This window comes from Diceros bicornis, chromosome 5 (genome assembly GCF_020826845.1).
Source record: "Diceros bicornis minor isolate mBicDic1 chromosome 5, mDicBic1.mat.cur, whole genome shotgun sequence".
NCBI lineage: Eukaryota > Metazoa > Chordata > Mammalia > Perissodactyla > Rhinocerotidae > Diceros > Diceros bicornis.
In genome coordinates this window covers 29,549,834-29,567,079 of record NC_080744.1, presented here as the reverse complement: position 1 = coordinate 29,567,079, position 17,246 = coordinate 29,549,834, and the positions used below count along the sequence as shown (strand labels likewise).

The 17,246-nt window shown below is 36.2% G+C and overlaps 1 protein-coding gene across 1 annotated transcript; it reads right to left on the bottom strand.

The window, feature by feature from the left end:
- Positions 1-6,332: 6,332 nt before the first annotated feature.
- LOC131405867 (olfactory receptor 4S2-like) lies at positions 6,333-16,338 on the bottom strand. Its single transcript, XM_058541106.1, has 3 exons — positions 16,047-16,338; positions 11,438-11,602; positions 6,333-7,750 (listed from the first exon to the last, which is right to left on the bottom strand). The coding sequence occupies exon 3, from the start codon at positions 7,710-7,712 to the stop codon at positions 6,774-6,776; it is 939 nt and encodes a 312-aa protein (XP_058397089.1). The 5' UTR covers positions 7,713-7,750; positions 11,438-11,602; positions 16,047-16,338; the 3' UTR covers positions 6,333-6,773.
- Between the last annotated feature and the right edge of the window lie 908 nt (positions 16,339-17,246).

Here is a 17,246-nt window from a genome sequence, read left to right as displayed (position 1 = left end):
ACTAATAAGTGAATTCAGTTAAATTTCAGGACGCAAAATCAATATACAGAAATTCATTGTGTTTCTATACACTAATCATGAACAATTAGAGAAATTAAGAAAACAATCCTATTTACAATTGCATTGAAAAGAATAAAATACCTAAGAATAAATTTGACCAATGAGGTGGAAGACTTGTACACTGAAAACTATAAGACATTGATGAAAGAATTTGAAGAAGACACAAATAAATGCAAAGGTATTCTGTGATCATGGATTGGAAGAATTGATACTGTTATATGTCCATATTAGCCAAAGAAATCTATGGATTCAATGCAATCCCCATCAAAATTCCAATGACATTTTTCACAGAAATAGAGCAAAGAATCTTAAAATTTGTATGGAACCACAAAAGATCCTGAATAGCCAAAGCAATCTTGAGAAAGAAGGCAAAGCTGGAGGCATCACACATCCTGACTTCAAATTATACTACAAAGCTATAGTAATCGAAACTTAAAACTTCTCACGGGTCTGGCCCAGAGGTGCAAGTGGTTAAGTGCATGTGCTCCACTGCAGTGGCCCGGGGTTCGCCGGTTCTGATCGTGGGCATTCACTGACGCACCGCTTGTCAAGCCATGCTGTGGCAGCATCCCATATAAAGTGGAGGAAGATGGGCATGGATGTTAGCCCAGGGCCAGTCTTCCTCAGCAAAAAGAGGAGGATTGGCAGATGTTAGCTCTGGGCCGATCGTCCTCAAAAAAATAAATAAATAAAAAATTCTCATTTACAAATACACACAGGAAAAAAATGACAAATTGAAAACAATTAAAAAATATTAACATAAATCACTTGAGGCAAATAATACAAGGAAAAATAAATTTGCAGTAAGTCCAATATGTAAGGAGCACTTAAGAATCAATAAACAAAAAAGACAAAAAATACTCAAAATTTTACAAACCAGTTAGGGAACTGCAAGCATTTCAGATGAGCTAAAGTTTGGCTGGAGATGACCACAAATATGTATACAACGAAGATAGTTTATGCTCTCAATTTAATTACACAAATACACAAAATCTAATTGGAACAAAGGTGATAACACACAGCACTAGCAAATATAATTTCCCTTGACTCCAGAACTGCTAATACTGATAATACAGTCCAGCTTTGGTAGTATCATCCAGGATCTCAAATACTAAATTCTTGTGAATGGTGTATGATAGGGGTCCAGTTTTATTCTTCTGCATGTGGATATTCAGTTTTGTTAACACCATTTATTGAAGATATTGTCCTTTACTAATTGTATATTCTTGGTGCTTTTGTAGAAAATCAATTGACCTTATATATGTGGGTTTATTTCTGGGCTCTCTATTTTGTTCCATTGATTTGGGTGTCTGCCTTTATGACAATACCATACTGCTTTGATTACTATTGCCTTGAAATACAGCTTGAAATCACAAAGTGTGACGCCTCCAGCTTTGACCTTTCTTAAAATTGCTTTGAGTGTTCGGGTTCTTTCGAGGTGCCAAAAGAATTTTAGGATTGTTTTTTCCTATTTCTGCGAAAAAATGCCATTGAAATTTTTATAGAGAATGTATTGAATCAGTAGATCGCTTTGGGTAGTATGGATGTTTTAACAATATTAATTCTTCTGACACACGATCACAGAATATCTTTCCATTTATTTGTATCTTCTTCAATTTCTCTCATCAATGTCTCATAGTGTTCAATGTCAGATCTTTCACCTACTTGGTTACATTTCTTCTTATGTATTTTATTCTTTTTGATGCTATTGTAAATGAGATTGTTTTCTTAATTTCTCTTTCTAACGGTTCATTGTTAGTGTATAGAAACCCCACTGATTTCTGTATATTGATTTTGTATCCTGTAATTTTACTGAATATTTTATTAGTTCTAACAATTTTTTGCTGGTTTTCCATATATAATATCATGTCATCTTAAAACAGAGATAATTTTACTTAATTCAACTCAAAACGGATCAAGGACTTGGATGTAAGACCTGATACTGTAAAACCCCTAGAAGAAAATACATAGAAAAATTTCCTTGACATTGGTCTTGGCAGTGAATTTTTTGATTTGACACAAAAAGCAAAGGTAACAAAAGCAAAAATAAACAAATGGGACTACATCAAACTAAGAAGCTTCTGTACAGCAAAGGAAATCATCAACAAAATTAAAGAGCAACCTATGGCATAGTAGAAAGTATTTTCAAACCACATATCCAATAAGGGGTTGATATACAACATGTACAAGGAACTCATACAACTTAACAGCAGAAAAAAATAATCTGATTAAACAATGGGCAAAAAACCTGAAGAGACATTTTTCCAAAGAAGACATAGAAATGGCAACAGGTATATGAAAAGGTGCTCAACATCGCTAATCATCACGGAAATACAAATCAAAACCACAATGAGATATTATCTCACACCTGTTAGGATGGCTATCACTAAAACACAAGAGATAACAAATGCTAGTGAAGATGTGGAGAAAAGGGAACTCCTGTGCCCTGTCAGTGGGAATGTAAATTGGTACAGCCACTATAGAAAATAGTATGTTTCCTCAATACAATAGAACTACCATATGATCCAGCAATCCCACTTCTGGGTATATATCCAAAGGAAACAAAGCCATTATCTCAAAATGATATCTATATTTCCATGTTCATTGCAGCATTATTCAGAATAGCCAAGACACGGAAACAACCTAAGTGTCCATTGACAGATGAATGGAAAATATTATTCAACCTTAAAAAAGAAGGAAATCCTGGTATTTGCAACAAGATGTACCTGGAGGGCATTATGCTAACTTCTGCCCTATACTCTCTCATTTTTTTAAATTATTACTTCTAGTATTAACTATATATTTCTAAATAAAATACCCATTTTGTTATTTCTTATAAATTCCTTTTAAACATTATCATTTGACTTCCTGTCATGGCAAAATAAGAATTTAGCTCTGAAATATAACATTTTCTAAAGTCTCTTCTTTCCATCCTCTCAATATAATCACATCACATTTTTTTAAATTAAATAAATAGTAACAATAACATTATTACACTTGTATATTTTTTCTCCATAAGGCCAAGTACTGAATGATAAATATACATCCTTTCTTGTATGCCTTTTTCTTTTTACTAAGTTAGTAGTTATGTCAGGTTTCTTTTGGAAAATATGCTGAAAATCTTCCATTTGCCCCACCAGATCCTCTCACTACCCTCTTCTCCTGCATTCTGCTCCAGATGATCTTTATAGATTTTATCAGCAAGGCTCCTCTGTCATCTGTTTTGTGATTGGGTTCAGCCAATGACATGCCCTAGCAGATGATTCAAGAAAGGGGGGTGAGTGAGGGGTATTTATTCCCTTGACCACCCTGTCAATTGTCCTTCCCCTGAAGGTCACTGGTCCTCTCAAATGGCTACCTCAAATCTCTCTCCTTTTCTATTTCTCCCAGTCCCTTCAGGCATAATGGTGTTAACAGCTCTGCTGCTTCTAACACTTGGTTCTGGTGCTGTTTCATGTCATACCTCCATACCTACAACTTTATAGACAGTCTCTTTTAGAATAAACCATCCTCAAATTATCCTATCTTGACCATGTCATCAGTTTTCTGTTAGGAACCTAAATGATATAGAAAATTTCCTCAAATATATCAAAGTGTTCCAGTTGATTGACTATACATTTATGATTAAGATGCTCCAACGTCATCTTAGATAATATAAATACCTACTCTCCTCTCTCTGTTTTCTGAAGCCTCCCTTCCTGGGGCTTCTATTCTTCTGCATTCAGTCATCTCTACTGCATCCTATGACTTCTGTTTATTTTCTATGGCATCATATTCTCATTTCAGGATTGCAAATATTTTCTCTCATCAATTTAAAGATACGAACGGTTTTTTAAAGTCTATTTCTTCTCGTGTTACCTTTGATTCCACCAGAGTCCTTTTGACCTCCCTAAAGGCTCACTTTTTTTTCTTTAAATGTCTTATGTATATTAAAGAATAAAACACTAAAAATTTGACTAAAAGCTCTGGATCAATGGAGCAGAGCTCACTAATTGGTAGGCTTCTGGTCAGGGATCCAGAAGAGAGGCAGCCATTGCATTTGTGATCTCCAAAGGTAGAATGTGAAAGTCTCTTCTCTAATACCATTCAATTTCTTAACACAAAGATGCCAATATTCTGTTTGTGAAGGATATGCCTGTGTGAGCATCTGGGAGTGTGGTGTGGAAAGAGTGGATGGGAGACTGAAATATTCCCTTTCTGTCAATCTCCCTATTACTAGCCCTGAACCCCACCATCTCCTTTACCTGGTGTCCTGGCATCTCAAACATGTCAGGGATTCTGGGAGATAAATTTGTGCATTTCTCCTCAGTATCCCTCTCAATTGGTAGTTAGTCTTCTCTACTCTGCCAAATCAGTTGCCACACCTTGGTCTTCTCTTTTCCAAACATCTGTTGGAATCATTTGTGTGTATCTAACTTCTGTCCTGTTTTCTTTGTTCTTGTGAATTTAAACTTTTTTCCCTTTTGCTATTGTTATTATTATTACTATTATTATTATTATATTTAGATCTTAGGAAGGAAAAGGAAAACGAATGTAGCCTGCCATTTTAGATATAATTTCAGTGTATTTATTACTTATAAAAATTAGGTATTTACAAAATGTATAGAATGATCCTTTTTGCAGAGGAAAGGTAATATGAAAAAAGACTATAAGTAAATGCAGCAAAATTTTCATGGTGATCGTGTATGGAAGGGCTAACGTGTGGAGAAACCATTTTAAAGAATTTTCAAATGTCCCACCCACCAGCTACTGTTAACATTATATTGCCCACCCCCAGCTGCAAAGGAGAGACTGATAAATGCAATATTTTAGCTGAGTCATCATAAATAATGTCAAGTCTCTGTCACTAAGGAAAAAAAGAAACAATGGATATCGGGGTTACAAATGGCAGACTCTGTCACAGTATCTATTGTGCAGCCATCTCTGTGCTATATATGGACAGTAGAAAAGAAGATACATTATTTACATCCTCAATAAGTTCTGGAAATGAAAAAACATCCACTAAAAAACAAAAGACAGAAAAAATAAGTGTCTGATACTTTTTTATAAACTGCATACAGGAGTGTTGAAAGCACATAGAAAATAAATATTGGATGAAAATAATCAGGGCAAAATTCTTAAAAAATATGAATTATGAAACAAAATCTGAAAAGTTCTTCAGAATAAAAATGCCTTTTCTGAATTATTGAGAATATCCAGCTATTCTCTAATTTTATTAAGAATACCACACAAAAGAAATGTGCATGTTCCATTTTGTCCTTGTTAAAAATTGAAAACAATTTTAACTAAAAATTCATAATAGAAATACATCTCCTTGACTTAGTCACTTCAATAGTTCAACTGTCAATTCATTTAGTTGCTTTAATTAATCTATTCTGTGTATTGCAAAAAAAAAAGTCAGATTGCTTTTAGTAAAAATGTTATCATACTATTGGGGTGATAGAGAATATTCAAATTCTCCAAGAGCGTCTTTAAAAAAATTGCTACCCAGCAAGATATGTAAAATGCTGTTTCTCTACTTTGTTTTTTGTTTTTTTTACTGTACAGAAACCATCCTTTGGGCAGTTTGTCGGTTTATACCAACTTCTTCATTGTATGCAGTATCTATTTCTATGTAGCATTTTCCACATTTGCTGCATTGCATTACAGTTATCTCTTTATGAATCTATTTCCCCTACTAGATTATGTGATAATTTTGTTGGAAAAGACTAGGAAAGAAAGAAAACAAGAAGGAAGGTGAGGGGCCAGCCCCGTGGCTTAGCGGTTAAGTGCGCGCGCTCCGCTCCTGGTGGCCGGGTTCGGATCCCAGGCGTGAACCGACGCACCGCTTCTCCGGCCATGCTGAGGCCGTGTCCCACATACAGCAACTAGAAGGATGTGCAGCTGTGACATACAACTATCTACTGGGGCTTTGTGGGGGGGGGAAATAAATAAATAAAATCTTAAAAAAAATAAAAGAAGGAAGGTGGGGCTGGCCTGGTGGCTTAGCGGTTAAGTGCCTGCGGTCCGCTACTGGGGCCCTGATTCGGATCCGGGCGCGCACCGCAGCACTGCTTCTCTGGCCATGCTGAGGCCGCGTCCCACATATAGCAACTAGAAGGATGTGCAACTATGACATACAGCTATCTACTGGGTCTTTGAGGAACAAAAAAAGGAGGAGGATTGGCAGTAGATGTTAGCTCAGAGCCGGTCTTCCTCAGCAAAAAGAGGAGGATTAGCACGGATGTTAGCTCAGGGCTGATCTCCCTCACACACACACGCGCACACACACACACACACACACACACACAAAAAAAAGAACAAAGGTGAGAGGGAGAGAGGAAAAAGAGAGGGAGAGAAATAAGAAGGCAGCTCCTGGGAAGATAAATTTTTTTTGTGAGAAATGATCTGATTCCTCAGAGATGTCTTTCTCTTGTAACTCCATTCTAAATCACTAAATTATAGCTTAAGAGTGTTAGATTTGAATTGATCTAAAGCAATTAAATGAGTTACTGAGTAGAAGTATCTAGAAATAAGATGGGAAAATTCTTGCCAGTATGGATGGTTTAAGTTTAGCCCACCTAAAGGCAGAGAAATGAAATAGCCTCAAATTATTCTCTGTTAAAAGAAAAGTACAAGATCATTGAATTTTAGAGATTATTCTTTAAAATTATTAATAAGATAGATACCATTAAAGGTATCAGCCAATTCTCTGATTTTGCATTTCTGACAAATTATCCCTTTTGCTTTTCCTTAGAAGAGAACTTGCGACTCCATAGTCGTTTCATGGCATTCTTTACATCCTCATTTCTCAGAGTATAGATGAGTGGGTTTAGCATTGGGGTGATGGTAGTATAGAACACAGACACAGCCTTATCCAGTGGGAAAGCTGTGGATGGACGGAGATAAATAAAGATGCAAGGGAGAAAGAAGAAAGTTACTACAGTCAGATGAGATCCACAGGTAGAGAGAGCCTTGTGTCGACTCTCTGCAGACCACTTCCGAAGAATAAATAGAATGACTGTGTAGGAGGCCAGAAGAATGAGGAAACACCCCAGAGAGATGAGACCACTATTGGCAATCACCAACATATTTACCAGGGTTGTATCAGCACAGGCAAGTTTTAGGACTGGGTGGACATCACAGAAGTAGTGGTCAATGACTTGAGCATCGCAGAAAGGCAGTTGAAAGGTCAAGAGAGTCTGAACAAAAGAATGACCCAGGGATCCTAACCAGGACAGTGATGCCAGCACAATACAAGCATTGGCACTCATGATGGTGGTATAACGGAGAGGTTGGCAGATGGCTGCATAACGGTCAAAAGCCATGACAGTCAAAACAAAAATCTCAGCACAACCAAAAAAGTGGAAGGTAAACATCTGAGTTACACAGCCCCAGTAGGAAATAGTCTTTTTCTCAGAAACAAAGTCTTCAATCATCTTGGGTGCCGTGGCTGAGGAATAGGCAACGTCCACAAAGGACAGGTTACTGAGGAAGAAATACATGGGTGTGTGGAGCCGGGGATCAGAAAAGACCATAAGCAAAATGAGCAGATTTCCAACCATGATCACGATGTAGAAGAGGAGGAAGAGGGCAAAGAGAATCAGTTGCATTCTGGGATCTTGGGAAAGTCCTAGGAATATAAACTCAGTAACATTGTTGACTCCTTCCATGGGGACCTAGGCTGGATTGGTTGAGTGGCTCTGGTTCTCTGTAAAAATAAATAAATGTTATTAACCATTGTAAGCATGGTAAAGCCTTACAGGAACAGCCTTATGAAAACATTTAAATGATGCTAAATATAGTAGAGGAAATTTTCATATTTCTTGAACATAGTTAATGAATATGTTTCTCATTATTAATTTTGTTACTACATTATTGAGTCACATTTGATTTTCTGTTACACTTAGACCTATAGTTCTTAGACCTTTCTCCCACACAGGAATCTAGAGGATATGAGGGGTTTTTTTTCCTATTGGATTTAATATTTTTCCTTAATCATATCTCTCTTCGTCTATCCATCTTTCTCTCTCTCTTTGTTATCTGAAATTCTTTTTGGGATGAAAAAACTTAAATTAATTATTAAATAGATAAATTAATTTTGGAGATTGAAGGTAAAAGCAAGAAGTCAGAATCAGAGATCTGATGTCAAAATTCTCAGATGAATCTTTTTAATATAACGTACACAGATCAACTTTAGAAGAATAATGTTGTGCTTAATCAAGTGAAGAAGACTCAGTTTCCAGTTTATAAACTAGATTGGAAGTTTCAAAACAATTAAAAATTGAGTCATTTTTAATGACTGAGAACAACATATACAGTGGCCTCCCGCTTACCAACAACCCGTGCTTAAAAATCACACTGGGAGAGTTTGAGTCCTAAGCCTTGGCCTACGTCTGAAAATTCCACTTGCTTGCTAGTAAAGAATACCTGAAGAGCAGTCAAACTGTACAGAGAAATACTTTTTCCTATGTTGCTCTAAAGAGCTGAAGAGTTTAAAAATTATTGAGGTTCCTATTATCCTCAATCCCTTTGCTTTGAAAAAGCCCTCTATCCTTTTAATCATAGGTAAGAATTAGGAATAGAATGTCCCAAACAGATAATGCTATAAACAGTAGTTAAAAAACAAATGTCTGATACTGTTTTACAAACTATGTACAGGAATGTTTAAGGCATACAAAGAAAAATATTGGATAAAAATAATCAGGGAAGAATTCTTGAAAGAGATGAATCATGAGACAAGATCTAAAGAAGTTCCTTGAAATAAAAAGGGCTTTTCTGAAGCAGTGCAAATTATTAGCTATCCTCCATCTTTACTAGAAACACCTCTTTTCTGCATGGACATAGTGTAAAGAGCACTGCCCAGAGGCTGAGTGATTTCAGTTTGAGCACCTCACCAACTGGATAACTTTAGGGAAATCCATCTATTTTCTTTAAATCTCGGTTTTCTCATCTATAAAAAATGGATGATTAAGTTTGTTACCTCACAAAGCTGTTAGAAAAATAAAATGAGATCATCTATGTAACTTTTTTTGTATTTATGAAGTGTTTTACTTCATAATTTAAATCTATGAAGTGGGATATTTCTAGTAAATAGAATTTGCAATCTATTCAGCTACTATATAAAAATTATATAGATGAAAAATAGAAAATATTAAAATTCATAAAATATTTTATTCCTGAAATAATAAACTATAGTATCTGCCTATTTCCATTAAAGAGATACTGTTAATAGTAGTTAACATTTACTTAACACTTTACTATGTGTAGGATTTTATGCTAAACTATTAGCATATGTTACCTTATTCTATCCTCACAAAAACATTATAATCTTTATCTTGATTTTAAAGACCACCAAAGTTTGAAGTTAGGTAATTCATCCAATATAACACAGTCGGTGAAGGGGCTAGTATTTGAATTGTAGCCTCCTGACCCCATGGAATACACATCCCCTTAAATAAATGATAGAAATACAGATAGAACAATAGATAGAAAAAAGATGATGATGAAGATAGATAGATGATAGAGAGATAGATAAATTTTTCATGATAAAGAATTGCATTTAAAGCATCATTTTCTCTCTTATGGAGCAAAGTCCTTTGATTACAGAATATGGTCCATGTCTTTAAAATCTTTGAATATTCTATGACACTATATCAACAAAGCCAAACTGTGTTCAGTCATAACCAATTGGCAAAATCATAAGGGTTGAAAAAATATTTAGGTAATAATAGAGAATGTTTACATTGTACTTACTATGTGCCAGGTATTGTTCTAAGTGTTAATAACTCATTTAATCCTCATAACAATATTATGAGGTAGGCTATCATCATTATCCCCATTTCAGAGATGAGGAAACTGAAGCACAGAGAGTAAATAACTTACTTAAGGTTATAGAGCTTGTAATTATCAGAGCTGATATTTGAACCTAGGCAACGGGACTTCAGAGTTTATTTTCTTAATGCATATACATGCCACTGGGGCTGATGGCATCAAAGTCATCATATCTTCTTTCTCATTGGAAAGTCTTAAACCTTCTGAAATGGTCAAAAGACTCCTTTTCTGCTAATCATAAAGAGGTTTTTTTTAAAACTATATCCAGTATTTGTATTTCTTTTAACTGTATCCAGTATTAACTATACCCAATAAAGACTACAGTTACAACTGGAAAGATCATCACAAATCCACAGTTTATGCCCAACTTTGCTCAAAGTAAACTTACAATGAGAATGCAATAACAAGTGATGTGATTTTGATCTTTAATCTAGACATCATTTCATCTGGAGTGTGTTGACAATCAAATAGAGGAGTCCTCATGGCACCTAACAATCATGATTCACTGAGATAAGGGTAAGGAAGTCCAGGAGAGTCAGGGACATCTTTCCAGAGAAATTCATCATTGAGTAGGATTTTGAAATGTGAGTTAGAGCTAATCAGATGATGCAGAGGATTGCAAGGTGTGGGCACAGAAGAGTGGAGGACAGGTCAGGAAGGACATCTAGATTAGTGAAGAGGATTTATCAAGATAAAAGGGTATAAATCATCATATGGGGAAGGCCAATAGGTTGATATGATTCGCCACAGAATCCTTGAAGGGAAGTGTCAGGAAATGAGGCTGAAAAGGAAGAATTGCTCAGATGGTAAAAAGTCTTGTGAGTTAAGTTGAGGAGTTGGGATTTATCTTGAATGATTTGGCGGATCATAGAGCAAGATCACTCTAGTGGTAGGAGGGCAGTGGGAATGGGAGGTGGTGGAGAGCAGTTGTTAAAAAGAAGAAGTCTGGTAACGAACTATAGAAATGATCCCTGAAAGTATAGTCTTACAAGGGACGAATGGATAAAGAAGATGTGGTATATATATACACAATGGAATACTACTCTGCCATAAGAAACGATGAAATCCAGCCATTTGTGACAACATGGATGGATATTGAGGGTATTATGCAAAGTGAAATAAGTCAGAGGGAGAAGGTAAAATACCGTATGATCTTCTTCGTTAAGTAGTAGATAATAACAACAAGAAACAAACACATAGAGACAGAGATTGGATTGGTGGTTACCAGAGGGGAAGGGGGGAGGGAGGAGGGTAAAAGGGATAATTCGGCACATGTGTGTGGTGATGGGTTGTAATTAGTATTTGGGTGGTGAACATGATGTAATCTATGCAGAAATAGAAGTATAATGATGTACACCTAAAATTTATACAACGTTAGAAACCAATGTTACTGCAATAAACAAAAAATTAAAAAAAAAAAAAGAAGAAGAAGTCTGAAACCCAGCTTGCCTAGATTCAAATTCCAGCTTTACTACTTACTAACACTATGACTATGGGAAAGTTATTTAACTTCCCTTTGCCTCAGTTTTCTCAAGTGTAAAATGTGCATAAGAATAGTACATACCATGGGGCCGGCCCCGTGGCATAGTGGTTAAGTGCACGCGCTCTGCTCCTGGAGGACGGGTTTGGATCCCTGGCATGCACCAATGCACCGCTTGTCAGGCCATGCTGTGGCAGCATCCCATATAAAGTGGAGGAAGATGAGCACAGATGTTAGCCTTGGGCCAGTCTTCCTCAGGAAACAAAAAAAAAAAGAGGAGGATTGGCATGGATGTTACCTCAGGGCTGATCTTCCTCAGAAAAAACAAACAATGTTACGTACTACATAAGTGTTATAAGGATTAAGTGTGTGTTACGTATAATGGCACACTGAAAGTGAATATATAATTATTATTACCCATCTTAGTGACTCGAGTACATGCTGACTGAAAGGAAGGAGAGACGCCTGGATAGGAGTCGTCTTAGGATGCTGAACTCCTTACCATGTTCATCTCCTAATTCTCATTTATTTGTATTTCCTTGCTTTTCAAAATCTTAGAAAATGCCTCTGGTGCTTACACTCACCCTCTCAAATATATTCCTTTGGCTGAAGTAGTAGCAGAATCCATATCCTTGCATGGTTTTCTGTAAGAGCTCAAGTAAGGATAATCAAAGATGTTTGAGCAGCTGCTCTATTCCTCCTAAATGGTAACCATCTCAACTTTATCTGGGATACCCCTCAGGATAGCATAAAACGAATCCAAGTCTAAGACCCAAGATCTGTCTACCATCTTCACTGAGAGAAAGAGCACAGGATTTAAAGATAGAACAACCAGGCTTGACCCGCAGCTCTGCCTCTTACAGGGTGTACAAACTTCACACAATTTTCCTCACTTCTGTTAACCTCGGAGTCCTCCTTTGTGAGAAAACAATGCTATCCATGGCAAGAATCAAATTAATTAATGGACATAAAAATAATAAGTTACCTGCAAATCTAACTCATAATCACTTTAGTGGTGGAATTTCAGAAGCATCAGTATCAGACACCTGAACTCTGTGGACCAGAGCCTCTATGGGACTGGTTATTTCCACTGGTCCACTCAGATTCTTAGGTCAAATTTTATCTCTCTGGGATGATACCAAAGAATGCATGCTAGTTATAATGGGATCTATGCTATTAAAGAAGCAAGATTGCTCCTTTATGTAACTCCATGAGACCACCTAAATTATTTCAAATAGAACAAATAGCAAGACAGCTCCTTAAAATCCTCTGGGAAAGAGATTTAGTCATAGTTTCTCCTGTGAGCAATTTGCAAAGGGCAGATATCAAACATTCTGGATCTCTTTCCTAACAGCAAGCTCCATCCCATGGCAAGCTCTGTACAACAGTGTCTGAGCAAGTAAAGTCTTAAAAAAATCTGCAAGTGAGTTAATGTAACACAATGTAAATATATATATATATATATATTTCACACAGCACCAATATTTATTTATCCTTTCACTTAATAAATATTTATTGAGCACATTCTCTGTGTCTGGTACTGTGCTGTGAATATAAAAACTAAAACCATTCACTTTAGAGTAATATCTTTAAATGACCTCCTCAAATCCTCTTAGACTAGACCACAACTTACGTAAAATCTATACTTACATAGGTAAAAAGGATCTTAGAGATCATTTGACTTTATTCCATTAATTTAACCATTGGTGAAACAAATGAAGTGCAGAGAGGAAATTGAATTACCTAGGTTTCACTGTTATTGATAAAGCTAGGACTACATTTCAAATGAAATAATATTAATACACCCTTTAAACTGTAATATACTTTTCCTAAATTACTTAATAGAAGTACTAGAATAGACGTTGTAAAATGAGTGAAGAATCTAAAGATTCCTCTTTATCTTTGAATACGTTTTGAATCCATGAAAATTGCCCTTGCCTCTTTCACCTTACTAACTTGTCATTCCAGAAGGGAAACTTACTCTGGCTGTCTTCTTGAGTGTGGTCCCATGACATGGATTTGGAAAACCTGAGAGCTTCTTGGATCAATACACCTTTCTGAGATAGAAATGTGATCTATATCCAGATATTCACACTAAAAGACTGAGTGATGTAAAGTGATGCTTCTCTTATGTGCTATATTTCACCAAAAAGGATTACACCTGCAGCCTAAGAAGAGGCCTTGAGTTCCTGAGTTTAATTTGTTCTTTCTCTCTCTCTCTTTGTCTTTTTCTAAGATAGGATTTTATGAGTTTATAGCCATGCCATGGCTTCTTATCTTGGTCTGCAAGAGCTACTTTCTATGTTCCTGGTTGCCAAGAGAGAAATTGTCAGCAATCTTTATGCCTCAGCACAACCCTGAGGGGATTGCGGGGCCAGTGATTGGGCAGCAGCTGGAGAGTATTGTTAGGCAGAGAAAGCTCAAGTGTAATCCCCACTAAATGACTCCTTGTAAAACTATATTCAAGTCTACTTGGTAAATAACTAGTTCATAAATATTCAGGCCATTTCCACAGTTTTGCACAATTGACTCAAAGTTGGGGCAAGGAAAGGGGGAGGGTGATCACCATGTTAGACCACTAATCTAATGACAAAATAGTGTATTTGTTTGCAAACCAGTTAAATATTTTACTTAATTTTAAAATTTGAGGAGGCTCAAGTAGACGAGCAAAATGTTTAATTTAGTGGCACTTGGAAGATACTGCCTCAGTCCTATTATTATATGAATGAATTTCTAAGCGATTTAGTTCGAGGAGGTTTGACTAGAGTTGAGGATTACACATCTGAAATCGAGTATAAAACTTATCACTAAATTACGGTGTGAACTTTCAAGTCAGGCCTAAAGTTTGAATGTGTTTGAATTGTGTGTTTGAGTGGCACACAAGAAAAACATAGGAACCCAAATAGCATTCACCTTGGTTAGGGGCTTTCTGAGGTAAAAAGGATTATCATGTTGCAGTATAAAACTGCTTTTTGTTGTTTTTGGTAACAGTTTATTGTTCTATGACTCTAGAGGTTAAAAATAAAAGTAGTTGTTTACACATGGATATGGCTAATTGTGGCAGTCCTGTTTTTACTGCGTTTCTCCGCTCAAATTCCTTTTGAGATGGACTGTGTCACGTGCTCCTCTTTCTCTCTCTTCCTTAACTTGTTCTGTTCATTCCTTCATTTGTTAATTGTTCCTTCCTTCCTCCCTATGTCCCTTCTTTTTTTATTTTTTCATTTCTTTCCTTCCTTCAAAATAACATTTAGTCAGACAGGGAAAGATAAATATTGTATGGTATTACTTATATGTGGAATCTAAAAAAGCCAAACTCGAAACACAAAGTAGAATGGTGGTTACCAGGGACTGGGGCTGTGGGAAATGGGGAGATGTTGTTTAAGGGTATAAACTTGGGACTAGAAGATAAGTCCTGGAGATCTAATGCACAACATAGTGATTATAGCCAATGACACTGTATTATATACTTCAAAGTTGTTAAGCGATGTCGGGGAAGAGGGAGAATCCCCCTCTGCCCTTTCCCTTAAGGTTCTTATGGCTGGCCAAATAATCAACAAGACAGGTTAGCAGGTGAAAATAATACCAAGTTTAATAACATGTATACATGGGAGAAACTCAGAAATGAGCAACTCGTCCCTCTGTCTAAGCTGCTTGTTTAAGTATTGTAGCTAAAGGCGAGGAAGGTGTTGGGGGTGGGTAGTGGTCTGGGACTTCAGAAGGCAAGAAGACAATTCTTTTCAGGGTCATCTATAAATAATGTGGTCAGAGAGAGATAGACTTTTTTTGATAAAAGGGGGTTGGTGCCCCTCCCATTGTAACATCTATTTTACATTATCATTACAGCCATCATGATAGAAGATCTGTTCCAGGAAGGAGCCACCATGTCAAATTCTTTAGGCAGTTAGTGGGGGAGGTCAAATGTCCCTCAGAGAAAACAATCAAGGTAAAGAGATATATTTCAGGGTGACCAAATCTTGATCTCCCACAAAGACTAGATCTTAAATGTTCTGACAGCAAAAAAGAAATGATAATTATGTAATATGATAGAGGTGTTAGCTAAAGCTATGATGGTATACTGCAATACATATTATATATTGCAATATACAAATGTATCAAATCAACACGCTGTACACCTTAAACTTACACAATATTATATGTAAATTATATCTCAATAGAAAAACATTTATTGAGTGTTTATTCTTGGCTGGGCATTGTGCTCAATACTCTAGTTACAAAGACCACTGAATAATGGGTCAGCCCAAGTGAAAAGAAAATTGCAATAAAAATGGTAAGTGCTATGCTCACTAAAGATAAGTACAGCATGCTGTGAGAATTCATATGAGGATCAGCTAACAAAACTCTACAAGGACAGAATCAGAGATGACTTCCCAAAAGATGACTCGTAATTTGAGTATTGAAGGCAAAAATTGGGTCAGTAATTCCAGCAAAGGAAGCAACCTGTTCAGAGGCATAAAGGCATAGGGAAACTACAAATAGTTCAGAGTTCTATACAATGGGACAGCACTGGGGCAGTAAGTGGGGACTAGAGTCATTAGTCACTGGAACTCGACCCAAGGTTTAGAGTGGTATCTAGCAAAGTCTATAATATGCGGACTCCTGGGTATTATCCAAGCTTTTATTATCCCCACATCCATCCCATACCCCTACAGCTTCCCATGGTAATAACACTTACCAGAGTCTGGGGCAGGATAGAACTTGCAGATGAGAAACTATAGACTTGAAGAAAATATTGGTAGGGATAAGAAGTCAAAGAGTTATTCACTTAAGAAATAGGAACCAGACTGTACTGCGAGTACTTACATTACAGATTTTAGCATTTCCTCTAAGTGAAAGAAGCTCACACAGTGCTCGTGTTTGTTTATAGAATAATTACAAAAAGCTTCTTTGGAACATAGAGCGCATAAAGACCATCAATAACTAGTATGATAGTAAATCAAAAATAGATAACTTGGGTAAGCCTATTCATTAAAGAAAAATTATTGAAATCTAAATAAAATCTGGAGTATAGTTAATAATAATGTATCAGCATTGGTTCATTAGTTGTGACAAATGTACCCTAGTAATGTAGATGTTAACAATAGGGGAAATGGTGTGAAGTATACAGAAACTCTCTGTACTATCTTTGCAATTTTTCTGTAAATTTAAAATTATTCTAAAATTGTTTTAATTATTTAAATTAAAAAATGATATAAAAGACTTGAAAGAACGATGTTAACCAGAACATTTTTAAAAGTCCTTAAAATGTGATATTTTTACCTAATTTTGAGGATGCATATATCACCTAACATGAAATTTCTTGTGTGGAGGCTAATTTCCATGTGAATGGGGAGTTGTTAGGGATTTTGCTGCCACACAGCAGAAGTCTGGGGTCAGAGCTCTGGTCCTGATTCTCTAGGACCAACAATTATACAATATTCTTTCAGCCTTTATTTTCCTTTTAATGTAACAGAACAATTAGTAATAATGGTAACATAAGCAATCAATATTTATCGAGTTCTGACCATATGTAGACATGCTTATTAGAACCTTACAAGTATTATTTTATTTAATTTTTCTGAGAACCACTGAGGCAGATACTATTATTGTCCTCATTGTACAGTTGAAGGAGCATTGAGAGGTTAAGTCGCTTGCCCTCTGGTAAGAGATGGAGCTGGACCACAATGGGGCTACCTGACTCCAGAGTCTACACTTCTGATTTTTCTGCTCTACTCCTCCAACGATCTGGGCTCACATGTTGTCTTAGAATGCATTCACCTTCCTCTTGTGGATATTGAGAGACTTTATAATTAGATATTTTGTGATCTACTGATGATTGGTGGAACACCCAAATAGCAAGATGCCCAAGTTCTTACATTATCAGGAGTATTGCAAA

Coding starts and splice junctions, on each gene's coding strand:
- LOC131405867 (XM_058541106.1), bottom strand. CDS start 7,712: ATGGAAGGAGTCAACAATGTTACTGAGTTTATATTCCTAGGACTTTCC.